Source organism: Ascaphus truei, chromosome 14 (genome assembly GCF_040206685.1).
Source record: "Ascaphus truei isolate aAscTru1 chromosome 14, aAscTru1.hap1, whole genome shotgun sequence".
NCBI classification, from domain to species: domain Eukaryota; kingdom Metazoa; phylum Chordata; class Amphibia; order Anura; family Ascaphidae; genus Ascaphus; species Ascaphus truei.
The window spans coordinates 29,149,639-29,169,262 of NC_134496.1; the positions used below are offsets into that span (position 1 = coordinate 29,149,639).

General features: G+C 43.1%; 1 protein-coding gene across 1 annotated transcript in view; it reads left to right on the top strand.

Annotated features, from left to right (window-relative positions):
• LOC142465883 (kyphoscoliosis peptidase-like) overlaps positions 1–19,624 on the top strand; it is a 32,293-nt gene that overhangs the window by 11,710 nt on the left and 959 nt on the right. Inside the window, 9 exon segments of the mRNA XM_075570288.1 lie at positions 541–606; positions 1,021–1,092; positions 12,933–13,015; positions 13,429–13,537; positions 15,187–15,304; positions 16,378–16,566; positions 17,599–17,789; positions 19,098–19,343; positions 19,346–19,496. Coding sequence (XP_075426403.1) covers positions 541–606; positions 1,021–1,092; positions 12,933–13,015; positions 13,429–13,537; positions 15,187–15,304; positions 16,378–16,566; positions 17,599–17,789; positions 19,098–19,343; positions 19,346–19,496 — 1,225 coding nt within the window.

Sequence of the window (19,624 nt, forward strand, 5' to 3'; positions counted from 1 at the left end):
TTAGAGAAAATGAGGTAAAAGGGAACTGTAGGGATTTTAGATTTGGAAAGCCCAATCTAAGGAAGAAGACCAAGTTGTTTTAAGGTAGCATCAATATTCACATAAATATATATATATAATTCAAACATGTTACAAGGTTTGTGTTCCTATTGTATATTGTTAGCTGGCTGTAAATATAGAATCAGAATATATATTCCTAAATAAAGATGTTGATACTGTAGTGGAAGCATGATTGTGAACAATACCACTGATTTTATATTTACACGCATACAGTTTAATATATATTTTTAATCGGGAACAGTACCACTAAATGTTATCCTACAGTCAGAAGTTTCTTAACCACGCTACTGCTAAAGGAGCACAAAATACATTGCTTGGTAGGACCATGTGGTAACAGAGGTTAAATGAGCTTGGTCTGACTCGGGGTTATAATCACTCCTGATAAGAAGATATGGCCATACAGTATACATTGGTTTTTTTATCCCTCACTTCAGCATGTTAACAATCATTACCCTAATAATGGTGCAATATCTCCTACAGGTCATGTGGAGGAGGCCCGGAGAGGTCCCAGGGATAACAAGATAAACTTATCATTCACTAACAAAGGTATGAGGGCAAACAAGGTGTTTTATCTGTATGGTCATAGACAAGGACAGAAGGAAATAGTTTGACCGAGGACATCATCTGGAGTAGGAACCCCCTGATTCTCGAGATACTTGGTGAAGCTAACAGTATTTAGTTCTAGGGGAAACACAATGGGTGTCGAATCTCATGGGTCCCAGGGGCCAATTGGAAGCCACAATGTCATCATTGGTAAACATCTCAGGAACCAGTGAGATCCCAGAGCTTCAAATAGTGCGGTATAGCGCATGAGGACACTCCAGTTCCAATCCTGTTAAAACATATATTTGTTATAGGAGGAATTGGTGCATTAATTACTAAAGAAATGGTAAAATGACAGAGGGATAGTTAATATTCAGTATGACAAATAAAATAACCTTAATGTTTGCTTGGTTTTAGGGTATGTAGAGGAGGATGAGATTTGCTATCCAAAGAGGAAGAAGCAAGAAGACAAACTTCGCTCAGGATTCAGTAAGCGAATCATTATTTTCATTGTACAGAAGCCACATATCCTGATATTTATCAGAGTTTAGCTAAAGTGAAAGCGCTCTCTCACCCTACAACTTCTCACCCGTTTATCTCATGAAGATATCATTTACAAGATTTATTAATCAAGCCTAAAATTGTTTTCAGTAGGAAAGTCAGGATGAACTTGCAGTGATTGCTATGCATCAGCAATCAGAAAGCAGTTATAAAGTAGCTTTAGATTAGTTCTAGATCTCAATTGTGCCTATATTTAATGAGATAGATTTTTTTTTTATATATAAATTTGTATCCAGTTGATAATTTTACCGTCAATTATACGATCAGGATAAAGATAGCAAAGTGCCAGAAGTTTGGTAAGATATATGCATAGCATCATCTTCAGCCCTTGTCGATCCACTGCTGGATGAAGGTCTCCCCAATAATCTTCACGGTACTGCAGTTACAAGCCTCTCTTCTCCATGTTGTGGCAATACATTTTCTGATATCATCCTCCCATCTTACTTTTAGCCATCGTCTTGGTCTTTTGATATCTCTTAGAATCCAGTCATGTACAATCTTTTAGGTGAAAAAATAGGTGTATAATCAGCGCTTATGAAAACAACAATAAAAAACCTTAGATACAGTGTCCGATTGGTAGTCCTGGAGCTGCCTTGAAAAGATTATTCTGGTATCTTCTACCCAGAACTGGATTGAAGGCTGGAAATTATCTTTTCTGGCGCTGAGGTAAGGTATAGAAGATTATGCTTGAAATGTTCTTCTGTTGAGCTGTGACCTCAGGAAAAGGAGAGAAAAAAGACAAAACATGCAGGGAGCCTGCAATGGTGTATTACCCAAGGGATAACATAAATGCAATGAAGGAGCAATTTATTACAAGGTTAAAAATAACAAGGTTAAAATAACCATGGATGACAATGAATAAACATACATATAATAATAAAAATGCTGAACAATGGATGAATAATAGACAAGTGCCTAAGCACTATCCACACTCTTGCACTTCGGAACTTAGTCCAAAAATTCCTTTCTTTGCTCCGCCTGGTTAAAATTGAAAGCACATCATTTGTGCTTTCGAAACGCGTTGGAAGGTTGTTTGGCACCGTTGAGCCACCGTAGCAGAGGACTAATACTGGTGACGTCATCACGCGAGCGGATCGTGTGCATTCCAGGAAGCAATCTATGCAGGAGCACAGAATCTGATCCCCGGCTGCAGAGACGAATATACCACCAGGCGAGCGGTGATATCAACGGCAAAGACCAAAAAAACCAAGTGCTTATTTCCTATTCACTTTTGGTGAGTAGGTTTTCAATTTTAACCAGGCGGAGCAAAGAAAGGAATTTTTGGACTAAGTTCCGAAGTGCAAGAGTGTGGATAGTGCTTAGGCACTTGTCTATTATTCATCCATTGTTCAGCATTTTTATTATTATATGTATGTTTATTCATTGTCATCCATGGTTATTTTAACCTTGTTATTTTTAACCTTGTAATAAATTGCTCCTTCATTGCATTTATGTTATCCCTTGGGTAATACACCATTGCAGGCTCCCTGCATGTTTTGTCTTTTTTCTCTCCTTTTCCTGAGGTCGCAGCTCAACAGAAGAACATTTCAAGCATAATCTTCTATACCTTACCTCAGCGCCAGAAAAGATCATTTCCAGCCATGTACAATCTTTGTCCAACGATGGTCATTTCTTCTGGCGATATGTCTGACCTACTGCTATTTGAATTTATTCACACTTGGGATGGTGTCTCCTGGGGTAAAACCTAGCATACATCTCTTCATACGTCTTTGGGTAGTCTGAAGCGGAATGGGACCTTTCTGCGCGGCCATCTCGCTGCGGTCAATAAGCCGCCGGCATTTAGAGGCCACCGATCAGTTGCAGGGGACAGTTAGCAGCCGGCCGTTTCACCGAGAAAGTAAGTGGTTAGAGGGATTAGTGTTAGTATTTGGGGTTCATTTTATGAGTTTTCAGTTTAGGGATTTTAGGGTAAGGGATTAACAGGTTACTACTGTAAGGGTTTTTTGGGGTAAGGAGGTTAACAGGTTAGGGTAAAGGGTTAAGGTTAGGGGTTTCAGAGTAAGGGGTCCAATTAGGGTTTAAGGTTATGGGTTTTAGGGTAAGGGCTTAAGGTTAAGGATTTTAGGGTAACAGGTTAATGGGTTACTGTAAGGGGTTTTAGTGTAAGAGTTTAACGGGTTAGGGTAAGGGGTTATGGTTAGGGTTCTAGAGTAAGGGGTCCGATTAGGGTTAAGGTTATGGGTTTTAGGGTAAGGGGTTAATGGATTAGTGGTTGAGGGTTTGTAGGGTAAAGGGTTAAGGTTAGGGATTTACCTTCGCAGTGAAACGGCCACCGGCTTGCTTTACCTTGTGGCTGATCCGCGGTGACTAAATGTCAGTGGCTGATCGGCGGTTTGTGTGTCTGTGTGTGTGGGGGGGGGGGGGTTTGCACTTTTCTAGAATAAGGTTATGTAATAGGATTTCTTGCAAAACCTTATGGAAGAAAATTATTTAACCTCTTTGATGCTTAAACTTACCAATGCACTGCAAATTAATGTCTTCAGGCACCGTAGGGGTTAACACACAACATAAACACGTTACAAATTAAATACACAAAGCATAACATCTATACGGTATGTGCAAATATTACTTCTGTAGTACCCCAAGTGGCAAGATAGTCATGGGCTGACCCTACCTAACTGGCCAGTTGCACTTCTATGGGGTTAATATATACATACATTCTACGTTGTTATTATTATTATTATGTATATTTATAACCTATTCTAGGTTAGCTAGTCTCATCTTGCTCATGTCTATAGTGACTATTCTATACAAAAATGTAAGTCACGCATAAAAATAAAAACGGGCTACCTCATTAATTAATAAATTAATTTATTACTAAAAAGTACATTTACAAAAATCAATTTAATGAAGGCAAATAACTTCACAAAAAGTCTAATAGCAAGTTTAAAAATGAGAGGTACATAATCACCGCACGGATCCCCAAAGCCACCCTAGTGTTTCAGGCTTCCTTGCCCTTTTCTCAGGCAATTAAGTTTTCAACTAATGAGGTAGGAAGTTTTGATTTATATTTTTATGAGGGCTGGTCTGACTTAAAATGTTCTATGTATATGTATTGTACCTGATGGTGAAGATACTGGACTTTAGCACCAGTTACGTTTATTAATTCAAGGTCAGTGCAAGTGACTATTATATATATGACTATTATATTCATAGGCAAGATAGGCCCAATACCAGCCTGGGGTAAATGATAAAAAAATGTATGTTATTTTTTTAGCCTTAGCCGATATCGTCATATTCTAGAGTTCTGTGAATAGCACGTGAATAAGTAATTAGCTGTTAATTCCTTATTTGCATACATTTGCATTTTAATTTGGATACCATGCCATTAAAAATAATACTGACATATATATATGACATCAGTGAATAGGGCGATAAATGAAATTGCCATGACATACTATGGGTGGGAGATTTTACTGGTGTTGTGGTCCTTGAAAAAAATCTTGTTTTGGTAGTGGTTCTAAAAAGTGTCAAGTTTTAATTTGACCAAAACTCGTTTGACTTTACGTTTTTATTTGGGATTTTTCCGAACATGATGGAAAAAAATTAAAAAGTTGTTTCAAAATTTCAAGTCTTTTCATTAATAAAAAGGGTAAAAAAAAGTGACAAAAAACCCTCCACCGAACAGTAAATAAAAATACCACTTGTGGGTAGGTTTGCATGTCTAAGGCCTGGGACCCGCTGCGCCCGGCGGCGCGGGCGGCTGGACGAGCTTTCCCCACCAGCAGGGGAATCCTCCCGAGCCGGTCCCGGTCCCCCCTGGCTGCACAGCTCACTACACGCTGTGACGAGTCAGCCGCTACGGGATGCAAGAGAATTGTAATTCCTTGCGTCGACGCGTCACGTGGTGTGGCTGTGAGCCAATGAGGAGGGGAGGCTTCGGGAGGAGGGGAGGCTTCGGGGAGCGGGGAGGGAAAGCAGCGTGAGTGCCTGTCTGTGCCTGTGTGTGTGTGTGTATGTGTGTGCCTGTCTGTGTTTGTGTATGTGTGTGCCTGCCTGTGTGTGTGTGAGTGAGTCTCCTGCTGCAGCCGGATACAGTGTCCCTCTCCCAGTGCTGTCTGTACAAGCCCAGCCGATCACACACCTAGGGCAGCCCGAACCCGAGCCCGTGGAGGGAAGGGGGTAGCGGGTCCCTCCGCTTAAACCACGCCCCCCCGCTTAAACCACGCCCCCTCCCACTCCAGCCCCGGCTCCCGCTCCCTACAGACCGCATATCGCGGTCTGTGTCTCTCAGCGCCCCGCCTGTCTGCAGTGGGAGGGAGCGGGGCCTTAGCCTAAGGCAGGACTGCAGCCGTCTTTCCCCATTATAACCAAGCAAACAATGCTTCCCCTGTAGCCAGGTATTCTGGGTAATGACATGCAAATGAGCACTCACAGTGAGTCACTTTTTACTTCTTATCCATTTTAACCTGGATCCTTTTTAGCCAGCAACAAACCTCACACTGCTGAGACCCAAAAGGTTGAAGGAGCTGTCTCCGAGTAGGTTTACTGGCTCTGCACTTCTTTAACCCAGGCTGTGCTGAAAAGCTGTGTAATACGTCAGGCATAAGCTTATAGGGTTCCATGTTCAAATGGACAAGAAGTAAAGTGTGACAGACTATGCTCATTTGCATTTAATTACCCAGAATCCCTGGCTGCAGTGTAAGCACTGTTTGCTGAGCGATAATGAGGAAAGACAGGTTTGCAGACCTGTCTCAGACATGCAAATGCACAACAAGAGCTATTTTTATGTACTTACAAATCTTTTCAAACTTGAAACTTTTTGCAAAAATGTGCAGCTTTTTTTTTCTTCAAAAGCCTGAACCATTTAAAAAATATATATAAAAAAATGTAAAACAAATGTAACCCTGCTTCCCCCCCCCCCCCCTAGACTCTTCGGTGGTGTCTAGGGTGCATGGGGGCTGATTACATGCGGTATGGTGCATACCTGTGAGGAACAGGAGGGCCTGAGCTTCCCGCGATGTTGTGGGGGAGCCAGGACCGGGCTTCTGGGGTGGTAGCCTCCATGATCTCTTAGTGGTGCAGCGCCTCCATCTTCTATACTCCCAGGGTAATGGGACCGGACCGGTATAGAAGAACCCCTCAGGTCCCAGGGTTATACTCTCCAAATCACACACAGTCTTTACGGGTGCAGAACAGTCTCTTTATTTGACAGAGCAACGATATCCCAACGATAAGGCTTCCAGCAGCCGCAATACAATCGCCAGGACGAGGTACCCAACGCTCACTTCCGCCCAAAGGCTTCCTCCTCTCCTTCCCTCCAAGTCACTCTTCCGACAGGATGGTCTGAGCTAGGGATTCAATACCCCGTGGCCCACCTCCGAGGTTAGCCTCGAGGTGGGTCTTGAATTCTCCCCCCCCATCACCCCTGGCAGTGGGGTGAGGGCATTGGTCCACCAGTCTATGATTCTATCAGCTATTCTTATAGACGCTGATCGTTTCAGTTCCTCTCGCTCTCATCCGGCACGCTGCGCCGGGGAGCCCGCAGCCTCCTGATACTCCTCGGACCGTTCCGCAGGATTCGTGGCTTACGGCATAATACTCAGCAACTCTAGACTCTCGATATCACTGTTCACTCGAACTCTTCCTAAGCTACTCTCTCTTCCGAAGGACCATCAAAAGAGAGGAACACAGCACACAAGCACAGAAGAAGGAGAAGAAGAAGAACAACCCCAAACTCACTGGAGTTGGCTGCTAAATATAGAGCTAGCCCCTCCCCTCATGGTGTCAGCAGAACCTCCCCTCTTGCTCACGCCTGCAGCAGAGTCCAGGCCTGCGTCTACGACTCAGGTTAGGGCTATGAAGGGGGAAAACCCATGATGATTACTGGCGCCTGATCTTAACAGGACTTATCACAGTAGAAGGAAGATAGGTATAGCCTGAGCTGTTTACAGGGGGCTACACTAAGAAAACAAATCAGAGGATGAGCCTATTTTGGGTATTTGGCTCAAAGTTTGCTTAGATCCAAATATTGGTTCAGAAATTTAACTCAGTTCTCAAACTGCCCGACTCAGAAATCCAAACAAATGTCAAATCTGCAATGTATCAATTTCCTATCTGTGAACAACACTCCCCCCACCCCCCCACAAAACCCTCCTCCCTCCCCCCCCCCCCTCACCTCCCCCACCCCCTCCACGGCACTTTGCAATCAAGAACAATGATGAGTCCTCCTCTTCCGTTCCTGCTCTGGCCAGATCTAGAACAAAGAAAGGGATCTCCCCTAGAAAAATTAGTTGTAAAGCCGTACCACAGCCGCTATGTCATGGGTACCCCATGTGTGCCGGGCCCCATGATGTGGTAACTACGCCGTGGGACACTCAAAGGGATAAATACTGTTAATGCCAATTTTTTTCAATGATCAACCTCTGTTTTTTAACACCTAGCTGTGAAGGGGTTGTGTCAGCACCTTGTAAGGAGACTTATAAGGCAATTTAAGTCATTTTATTGAAGCAGTGGCTAATAATTCGTAATTGGATTACATTGGATTGTTCCCAAAGGACCACACCCTCTCTGAATACACCTTTTAAGATTTACATTTAAAATGTTAAACACAGCCTCCCAGACAAACTGGCCCCTGTGGGTAAACATGGCAGTTTGCGGAGGCCCAATGAGCCCAGCGCGTGCCGTGTGATAATGCATTGTGAGGTGATTGAAGCAGAATTAGTCTGCTTGTTACTGTGATATTTATTATTGTGATTTTTGAAATGCATGTTTTTTTGGCCTAATTTGCAGCTAAATTACTGTATGTGGTGGATTTTCTTAACTTCATTAATTTTCAGAGGTTCACAGCGGGGGGGGGGGGGGCTACTTTTCCACCACGGAGGCCAGTGCAGGAAATTCCGCAGCTGCTGCAGAACCTCTCTAGAAGCAGGAAACTGGAAGGAAAACGGCGCTACTGCGCATGTCCGGAAAAAAGCTCCCAGAGTAATCTTCACACAACTTTATTGGACACACACAGGGCTACACCAGCATCTACCCCTCTACGCGTTTCACCCTTTCACAGAGGGCTTCGTCTCCGAGACGAAGCCCTCTGTGAAAGGGTGAAACGCGTAGAGGGGGAGATGCTGGTGTAGCCCTGTGTGTGTCCAATAAAGTTGTGTGAAGATTACTCTGGGAGCTTTTTTCCGGACATGCGCAATAGCGCCGTTTTCCTTCCAGTTTCCAGATACCTCTTGACGGCGGCACGCAGGAGCCAACGAGGAGAGTGGGCCCCAAACCGGAGGACAGCAGGTGAAGTATCATACCCCTCTCCCTGCACCGGTTATTTCTGTGGCCTGGCATAACTCCCTCGTGTGGCTCCAGTGTCTGAAGCATCCAGACCTGGTCAACTACACTGATGCGCACGACAGACCCATTGGCACCTCTCTAGAAGCAGAGCTGTCAATCACTGCTCTACGATGTCTCGCCCCACAATGCATTGTGCTATACGAAGGGAGAATGACTCAGTGATTGAGAGCTCTACTTCTGAACAGCAGCTGCGATCTTTTGCTTTACAAGTCACCCCCAATTTTCCACTTGCCCCGGGACTGCGCCATTTAACCCTTGACTCAGAGCCGCGATGCTGATCCCCCCCTCCCCTGCAATATCCAGCAAATTAAACACACGCACAAAGGTTTGGAAGGACAATAGCCAGGGCTTTTATTCAATTACAGCAAACGGGGAGCTGCTAACCCTGGCAGACACAGGGCCAGCCTCAATAACCACTCCGCACCCGCACCGACTGACCTCCGCATTGGGTGAAGACCTAGGGTTGCCAGGTGTCCGGTATTGAACTGGACTGTCCTGTATTTGGATACTCTGTCCAGTAAAAAATGAGAGGTACTGTAATACTGGACATGTATGTGTCCAGTATTTTGCTCCTTGGACATAGTGACCTGACGCACCTTTCCCCATTGAGTCCAGTATTTTTGGAGAACCCACCTAGCAACCCTATGAAGACCTCACCTATGCGGCTGCTACGCCAGGGGCAACCACCACAATCTCGCCTGGCCGGCTTTCTAGAGCAGCCAAAATACCTCTGAGGAGGGCAACTAAATCACCCACACCGCAGGCAAACACCCCACTCACAGAGGGAAGGGGCCCGACTCCCGGGATCAGCTCTGCTACCACGTCTCCTGGCGCAACCGCTAATCGCCGTGGGACACCCAGCAGCCCAGCTGGTACTGTATGTGCTACTGACCCTCCTGAGAACTTGAAGATGAAGGGGTGGTGGGATCAGGGAAAGAGGTTGTTAATTTTAACACCACCTATCCTCTCTCCAGAGAGAGAGAGAGAATATGGCCCAGATATCTATGGAGTGCTCTTTTTTGTGCACTAGTGCCTCTCCATGTGTTGTTTGAAGGGATATATAGCACTTGGGATTCTACTAAAATAGATCTCACTCTAACCCCAGGGACCATAATGTCTGTAGCTGATTTTGATAACACGACGTTATGAGCCCTGATTTAACCAAGCTTTGTGGATCTGGTCTATAGTCAGATAGTAACTTCTACTTTTCTGAAAAATGCATAGTTTGAAATAATGTAAGATATTTGTACAGCTTTTAGAAAAGCATTCAATAGAATACATCTTATTCACTTACCGTATAGCAGATGCTGATAAAGAGCCCATCGGACCTAACCAAGCAAAGATCACTGCAGTGATTATTGCGGCTTTATCAACTGGTTTTGCATTTGCATAGATTAGAAAGCTATTGAAAAAATGAATATTAAAGCATAGCGCAGGTAAACTTTAGACTTTCGTTGTACTGTTTCCTTTGTCACATATCTGCTAATCTCCTGGACTTTGCTCTCTTCCTCCCTGCCTGGCTAAACCTGTTTTCAGATAATGGATGCTATGGGCCAGATCCACAAAGCTCGGTTAAGTCACTTAACGTGACATTAACCTACAGATTTATTAAGGCTTGCTGTCTCCGGAGCCATGGCTGGAAAAGTAAAAACCGTGGCTCCGGAGAGGGTGTCTGCCGCGGTATCAGGCCCCCACAGTGTTAATCCTCTGGCACCGGGGCGGTCACGGACGTGTTAATGCAGCCTGCCATGGTGCCGGAAACAAATAGCCTGGCTACATCTCTAACTTGATGTCACGTTAACACTATTATATTCAAAGGACAACAATGTAACGTGAAGCCATGTTTTCTCCTGTACAGAGCGGAGTGTTAACTATACCGGACGTTAGATAATGACATGGGAATGATATACAAAGGAGGCGTATCATTGCATATCAATTAAAGTCTGTTAAGGCAAACGCAGGTACTTAACATTACGTTAGTTAAGTCAGGAGTGCGCAATCTTTTCCCCCTGCGCCCCCCTTCCCTGCTCGCGCACCCCTAAGCATCCAGTCCGCTCGGTTCCAGAGTCAAATGACGCAGTGGGGTCATGTGACGTCACATTGCCATGGCAACGTGACCCCGCCGTGTCATTTGACACCGGGTTACCATGGCAACGCGTTGCTGGAAACCAAGGTAAGTTAGTTACAAAGGCCTTGCGCGGTACCCCGCGATTTAATTTAAATGCCTCGTGGGAGAGTGCGGGACTTCTGTAACCGCCACGCACCCCCCGCCCCCCATAAAATCTCGTGGCCCTCAGTTTGGGAACCCCTGAGTTAGGTCATACCTAAACCTGGCGTTAGTCACATCCAGATACTGAAATAGGGCTTTTACAGGATGTGAATGGGCGTAGGTATGACATAACTAGCGTTACCAGTGTTATTTACCTCTCCTGTCTTTTTTCTACTTGCATTAGACACCTATTTAAGGGTCTGTGTTGCAGTAGCATTAAAATGTACTTAATGTCCCATTATTGGAAGATAATTGAATGTTATGCTACAATAACATGACATTAAACCTTTGCTAAGGGGATGTAGTTTGGATGTTGGTATTGCATATAATTAGCTTTCATGATACCATGTTAACTCTTGGACATGTTTTTAGAGAGGAAAGGTATACAGGGATATACCAAATAAGTGTAACCCCTCCTTGCCTGGCTCCCAAAAAGGAGGGTCACAACTAAGTGCAGTGGAATAGGTTTGTGAAAGTGTTGGTGCCTTTTTCTCAGGGTGCTTGCGTCCGCGCTGGCTGGTGTTGTAAGACTTTATTAGACAGACAGGATACTTTATTTAAAGAGAGAGGTTTCATACATCTTTCTTCTCTGGGTGCTCAGATAGTTTCCCAGGGAGGTACACATGGCTTGTTACCTTCCATTGCCCTGGGTTAAAGGAAACTCGCAATCTCTGGCTCCAGTGAACTGAAGCCAATCCCAGATACCGCCCAGGACTCTGTGTAGGGGTGTAGCTTCTATCGAGGTTCCCATCTACCTACCATCCTTACCATTCCCTACCAGTCCATACTATGGCAACCTGGTGTGCATAGACATATAGTTAGCGTTATAGCAACTCTAGCTGTGACACTTCCTTGGTCCGCTGATCTAGGGATCCCTTACTTGAAGTATCACGCACATCCTCTTTCAAGGAAAGATATCATTCTTCGGCATCTTGACTATTCTAGTGGTACTTCCTCGATAAGGGACACTCTTCCCTAACTTTAAAACAACAGAAAGGTGACCATACTTCTACACACAAAGTTGCACATATAAGACATACCATTAACACCATACACTTAACACAGTGAGAGTACTTTCCCCAAGCATCCTTGAGTAGTCTGGGGCCTGGAAGCTTCTGCAGCTTCTTTTATACCCCTGTATAATCTCACTATCCTACCCCTGTAACTGGGCAAGATACAGACATCCTTAGCCTATCTCGATTCATATATGTAAGGTCACTATTCTAGTAGGTTCTGGAACTAAGGAGCGGCCAGACACCTGACATGAGTTACTTTGGCAACATAGAATAAGCTGCATGAAATAAGCTACGGTTAGCTAGGGCCTTTCCTATACATTAACCTGTTAACTCTTTTAGTAGACAAAAGTAATCCCACTAGGGGGGTTACACTAGGAAACATGGGAAGGATGTTGATCCAGGGAGTAATCTGATTTGCCAGTATTATTCCCCTTATGAGATATCATTGGGTGATATTTCACTGGGGTTTTTTGTTTGCCTTCCTCTGGATCAATATACTGCAAGTACAAATATACTGTAGGATCAAGTATCTGTCATCTAAATTTAGCATAGGTTGAACTTGATGTCATGTCTTTTTTAACTATGTAACTATGCAACTATGTAACTCTGGGAACATGATGTCCATTCTTGAGTTAGGTAATGTCCTATTATGAGTCTTGATTTAGTGGAACTATGTCGATCTAGGCCTATACTGTAGGGCAGTGTTTCCCAACTCCAGTCCTCATGGAACCCCAACAGGTCAGGTCTTAAGGATATCTCTGCTCCAGCACAGGTGGGTCAATAAGCGGCTCAGTCATTTTGACTGAGCCACCTGTGCTGGAGCAGGGATATCATTAAGACCTGACCTGTTGGGGTTCCCTGAGGACTGGAGTTGGAAAACACTGTTGTAGAGTAGATGGGCTGATTTGGAGGGTCAGTTGACCCTTTTCTGCTGTCAGCTTCTAGATTTGTGTTTTCACATTGGTTTTGATTTAACTTCTACTCACAATTCTCCATTTTTAAGTGGAGCATACAAATCTTCACAAACTTCAGCTTCTACTGCAGGTGAAACAGGCTCAGTAGATATGTTGATATCCATAATTTTACCCATCAGTCATTAAGAAGTTGTAATGCAGCAAGTGGTTGGTATCATATTAATCACCACTGATGAATCCTGCCTGATACTTTTAATAAAGGGTATCCATGGGACAGATCAAGCCTGAAGTCTCTACAGATCGACCTGAAGGCATTTGAGAAGCTGGACGCTTTTGCTTCAAAGGTACAAACTGAGCTGTGTAGAACTTCAACATACCAGCTCTTCTTTCCAGACTCACTTTCTCTATTAACAAAATGCAGCCTTTAATTCGGATCTGTCTATTGAGACTGGGTGGCTTTATTTAATGTTATGGCCACCATCATGATTCATGGTAAATGAGCATTTAATGAACAAAGGGCTTTTGCTATTTCATATTGATACCTCTCGTGTGTCTCTCATTAAAATCATTGGTCGTGTTTGGCAAATATGCAAAGATTAAAAATCAAGAAAATCCCCCAACAAGTTGGCAAAAATGCCTTGGAGCTCCAAACCAGCATGTTAATTACATACGGTAAATCAAGGATAACTTGTCCTCTTCATGTTGTATATTAAATTCAGTAGGTTATTCTGTTATGTTTCTTTCTCTTCTGCAACAGGTGGAGGCGAATGGGAGTGTTGATATGTTAGTGAGGGATCTTCTCCGTGATGCTCGTACAGACCTGGAGAAAACACGAGTTATCTGGACATGGATCTGTCATCATATAGGTATCTTAAATTCTTCTTTCAACAAGAGGGCATTGTATGGCAGAAAACACTCCAAACACTGAATACTGTACAGTATGTTGTGTTATCTCTTCTGTGGCCTTTCTTTGCTAACAAAGCCATAACATTTGTACCCAAGTCACCACTGACAGAAAAAAGGTAAAAAAACATCGAATTGCTTGTTTGCTACATACAGGTCTTATTGTCATTACTTTATATTAAATGAGCTCCAGAAATATTTGTAGTTTTTTGTGTGCCAGTTATGACACAAAAACACTACAAACATGGCCGCCAGGGTCTCCAATAGAAAGCTGCGGTGCCATCTTCCAATCACGTCTCAGCATTTCTATTGGCTGTAGGGCCAAGTCCTGACCCAGGCAACCATATTGCTCTCCAAAATGTGCCAGTTGGACCCCTGCCGTGAATAGTCTTGTGCTCTTAAATGGGAAGGTCTTTGGACAACAGGGAACTACAAATTAGCTCTGAGGGACTCTCCGGTTTAGGTAAGAGTCAATAAATAAAGAATAATAATTATCAAGGAATGTTCCTGTCAAGGTAAACTAGAACTTAGCCCAGGGATCAATGCACCAGGCAGGGCAAAACAATTCAATAAAGAAGTTTCATTTCAGCCAGAGCCAGCCCAAAACGCACAATCAGAGCTATACAGACACAAAACGGGGCATACGAGAGGAATCCTAGCTGACTAGGGGCTGAGTGCCATATTAAAGGCTTACCCAGGGCTTGCTTCCACTCTCCAATGGCACTGGTCTGGCTGGGGGTGCAACAAATGGCTCCGATCTTTTCAGCCCTGCATGCCCAGAGATGCTTGCTCTGCTTTATTCACATTGTTATACTTTTTTAATCAGTTTCACACACAGGAATAAAGCATACATCTTTACATAGGAAGCAAGAGGCTACCAGGCATGTAATAAAAGGGTTGCCCAGGGGTCTGATGGCCAGATGAGCTCAGGGGAAGGAGGGCAGGGGCCAAAGACTGGACATAACCTTTATTTGTAGCAGTCCCTTAGCCCCTTTGCATCACAGCTCATTTCATAGGATCTCTGTAAACCACCACTACACCCTCCGCAGTAAAACCAAAAAGTACTTTCTGTGACATAGAAGGAGTGATGTCATAAACTCTCCCTTTGATACATCACCCCAAACACTAAGATATGAACAGGATAACAACTTAAAGTGACTGACAACAACTTTTAGTGAATAACCCCAGAGCTGATTAAAATCAGATAAAGAGTTTGGAAGGTACCGCTTTATAGGAGTACACACGAAGAGTATTTTTTTATTTTTAGGTACTGTGCAGGTCGTGATACATTTTAATTGACAAACATGACAGTTCTTCTTTGATACCATTGTACAGAGTCCTTACAAGTCTTTTATTGAAATGTACTGCAGGATTTGATATCTAAAGGAGAGAGTTACCTAACGCATACAGTACACCTACAATATGAAGACCTCTTACGTTGGTCACAACTTGCAACTTCTCCAGGACTGATATATCTACAAGAAAGCCATACCATGTAACGTTCTTTATAGAACCAAATGCATTGGGAAGAGAGATAAATGTATTTGGACATTTTGTTTATTTTGATGATACTGTAGTTCAATACGCTCACATTTTCTTTGGATTCTATCAGAGTACGACATAGTAGGGTATCAAAATAAAGCCCTGCGATCAACTGATCCGGATGACATCCTTCGCACCAGGAAGGGGGTGTGCGCTGGATACTCCTCACTGTTTGAGCGCATGTGCAGGTAAACAAGACTTGAGGGAAAATTCCCCAAAATATAGATCCAAAGTTTAGCGGAGTTTTCTGTGCCTCCAACTGGGGCTGATCAAGTGGCCGATCGAACCTACTTATTCTAACACAATCACTTAACTTCATCTGAGCTAAATAATGAGTACATGGAATCAGAGCAAAGAAGAAACAAATTAGTTGTCAGTATGGTAGTGGTACAGGTATATAGAGGTTAGAGATGCAGTGCCACTTAGGACCACATTTAATTAATAACAGTGACAAGGAAAAACTGGGGGGGTTGTTGGTGCCTAGACAGTCAGATGAATGGAATATTTTTCACATTTACCTTGGAAATGTTTGTCTTTATTTTAATCTGAAGTTGAGGGTGGGATCTCTCTCACACTAACTTTACAAGCTCAAAAAACAGTTTCGGTAAATTGATGACATGAGAGTTATTTTGTCAAATTGTACTGTTTCAAAGTACTGTGCTCTGACTTTGGTTCAATGTGTGATCTGGTGGGGTGGTTCTGTGGGCAATGGAAGAATTGAGGGAGGAATTACAACGAAATTTCAAATCGGATGCAGGTAGAGAAGGTAATAAAAAGTAACAAAAGTTTTGCTTCTTAACACATACAGATGTAGTAACCCTAACTGTCTTTGGGGCCGCTGCCACGCGATAGCGTCGGTCAAGGCGCAAAAGGATTAACAGTGCCGAAAACAAAAGGGAAAAAAAAGCACAAAAATTCTCTGAAAGGGGGCTTACTGTGAAATCACAAATATGGGGATAAAATAATAAATCCGCAAATAGATTGGATACGTGAAAAAAACGTTGTGGATTAAAAAAAAAAAAGGATTAATAAGTAATATCACCCTGGAGGAAGATGCTGCTTTTTCAAAAGATGTTTCCCAAGGATTAATACTGCAGGGGTCCCATACAGAAGCAGGGACCCACCGCTGTTCCATCGCGGCAGACACGGCCCCAGGCACCGCAGACTTTTTGCACCATGGACAGTAAGTCTTGCTACATCTGTATGTAAATACACTTGTCTGAGAAGCGTGTGTTCATTTCTCCAATGTATCTTCCTCTAGCATGGGAGGTGTACAGTGCAAGTCAGTCAGCGGTTATTCAAAAGGTGCAACTTACAAGCTAGGACAGACAATGTCTGGTGACCCCAACCATGCCTGGAACATGGTATATCTGGAAAGAGGATGGCACTTGCTGGACAGCACATGGGGAGCAGGTCATCTTGATAAAAGTACGGGAACCTTTAAATTTCAGTAAGTACTGATCTACATATTCCATCGCATTATGTGCAAGCCGTTCCTTAAATTGCTATTAAATGTGATGAAGGGATAGAACCATATAATGTCAAACAGCGATGTATTAGGAGGGCGGTAAAGGAGAAATGGGCGATAAGAGAGAAAAAGCTAAAGCACAAAGTGCTACAATAAGCTGTGATTTGGTGTTATGGGTGCAACTGTGAGGTTTGGCTGTGAACATTCATATATTTATACAGTAGATATGAATTTAAATCCAAAAAGTAAAATCATTGAGATTTCAGTCCAGAAAATGGGGTTTCATGGGCAAAATACCACATTTTTCTTTGACACCCCATTAAAGTCTGAGATGTTGTGTGTGACCCCCTCCCCCCCCCCTCACTTTTCATTTTATTTATTTTTATTTTCCCAAATGGAGAGGATGTGGAGCTGAAAGATTTTCTATTGCATCCTATTAAATTTACTCCTATAAAAGTAGAAAATATAACAAAATGTGTGAGCCTTGCTGACTTGAGGGCCAAGATATAGTTTGTTGATCTATAGCTATAGAAGTTATGTTAATGCGATATTCAGCCGGTGCTCGTAATTTTTAAGTGTTTTCCATTATTTTATTGGTGATAATATTCAGCATTCAACAGCTAGTAAGGTGAATAGGTGTCAACACCTGCCATGTATTATGTTTACACCCAATAAACATATACAGAATATATATTTTTAAAGTCTGCAACATTGCTAATAAAAATCAATTACATAAACTCAAAATCAGTAATGCTCACAGAAAACCAGTGAGGGGTGACAAGTTTGCTCTAAGAATGTTTTAAAGATGAACTTCCACTGCCTTTTATAGGGTAATAATATATGTGGTGATAGTATTAGTCATGTGCAAAGCAGTAGCTGTGAGGGACAGGTTAAACCGTAAAATGCGTTGGTTGCCACTTGCTGCCTTCTAAGGGATTGAGGACTTTTTACAATATTTCAACCCAGCATTAGCAGGAATGGACTAATGCATTTCGCTGTCCTGATTTCTTCCAGGTACAATGAGTTCTATTTCCTGACGCACCCTGCCCTCTTCGTTGAAGATCACTTCCCAGAACAGAAGGAGTGGCAGCTTCTGGAACCGCATCTTTCCATGGATCAGTTTGAACGGAGTGTACGCCATCAGAGCCATTTCTATAGTTTAGGGCTATTGTCCTCACACCCAGATACGGCTGTTATTGAAACAGGTAACAGGAGCTTTGAAGGAGAAAAAACACGGGGAAAGAAAACGTAGTGCACCTCTCCCTATTTTTCATTTATCTTGTCCATATGTTTATGGCATTTTGTTTTCATATAAATTTGAATGATCGATTAAATCTCATTACAGCAGAGCATAATCCATGGGTGACCAAGCCCTTCAGACAGAGTTATTGTAGGAGGTGCATTTTATATGTATTGTATATAATAGGAACAGACAAGAAGGGAGTCATTTTCAAATACAGCACACTTCATGTAAAATGTAGGCGTTTAGTTTTCTTCATATTGATCCAGAAAAGTCTTCGTTTATTTTAACCAGGTACGATAAATTGCCTATTTTTTTCTTATTCCTTATGCTTTATCTAATTGCACCTCCCTAATCCACAAAACAGGGAAACCCAAGGAACACATGAGAAATTCTGCTTGCAAGTTACAAATCTGACCTCCCATAGCAAATACTGTAGGTGGTTAAGTAAGCTGGATAAGGGCATTAAAAATATTTTATATAAGTTCTGCCATTTTAGTGTCAGGTTATTACAGTATTATTATTATTTTTTGAGCTTCCTGATACAACACTTCTAAGCCAGGTTATGATTATATTGTATCATGCATTATGTTTAAACAGTACAATGAATCTAGAAATATAGAAATTGCTTTAGAACAATTTGGCCCATCCAGTCTTGCCAATTTTTCGACGTGCTGTAAAATTTCCGGCCCCATTTGATTCCTGCCTATTCCACATATTTAGGATACCCTTGTGTAGATCCCAGTTTTGAATGCCTTCATTCTATGAACCTTCATCACATCTCTTAAGCTGTGGACATAGTGCATGCGACGGCGCACACAGCATGAACAAATTCATGTCAGTGCACCAGTGCGGCCATGCTGCACGCTGTGCGACGCACGGGACGGTGCGGCAGGATTTGGAGACAAAAAAAATTAGATTTGTCGCACGACGGCCGCGTCACGTGAGCCGTTTGAGTCAATGAGGGCGAACCGGCCTGGTGACATCACGGGCCACGCAACTCCATCGTGCGCGGGAACAAAGTCCACAGATCGCTGAGGCAATATGCGTGAGTGCCTACTAGCGCTCTGTCGCGCGTGCGCACTATGGCCGCAGACTTAGAAGACTCTCAGTGACTTACTCATGTTTCCCCTTAACCTTCCACTCACCAGCTTCAGGGTACACACTCTGGTTCCAGAAATTTGTGTCTCTGAAAAAATTCTGCCATCTTGTTTCTTTTTGCTACAAATAAACTCATTGTTATTCTCTTTTCACCTTCTTGTTCTCTACCCAGTAAAAGGAAAGGCCTCTATTGCCATTGAGAGTCGTCACCATATGTTATTCACCTTCCACCTGAACAAAACAGAGGAGCCAGGTTTGATGAGGTTGATGGAGCGAGGGATGAAGCTTGATGTTTACCCCCAAAGAACTGGACAACAGGTTTTGCAGATTTTTGCCAAGACGCAAGACTCATTAGAAACTATATACAACTGTGTTCTAGATTACAGAGTTGATTGCAAATCTGTGGACACCAGCATGAAGATCCTAAGTGTCTTAGTAGCCCTGTTGGTCCCAGTTGGGTATCAGAGAAGGCCGGGCTCCTACAGCCCTCACACCCTGACCCAGTCATTCATACTGTGGATGGATGTTGCACTGTCAGCTTTGCACTGGACAGAGAGCTGAATATCACTTGCAACTTGAAATCTGATGAACAACAAACCATATCTAACCATGTGTTACAAAGCCTACAAGACATAAGGTTGAGTTTAAAATCCGTCTCCCACAAGCTGGTGCTTATGTCCTCCTGATATTTGATGATTT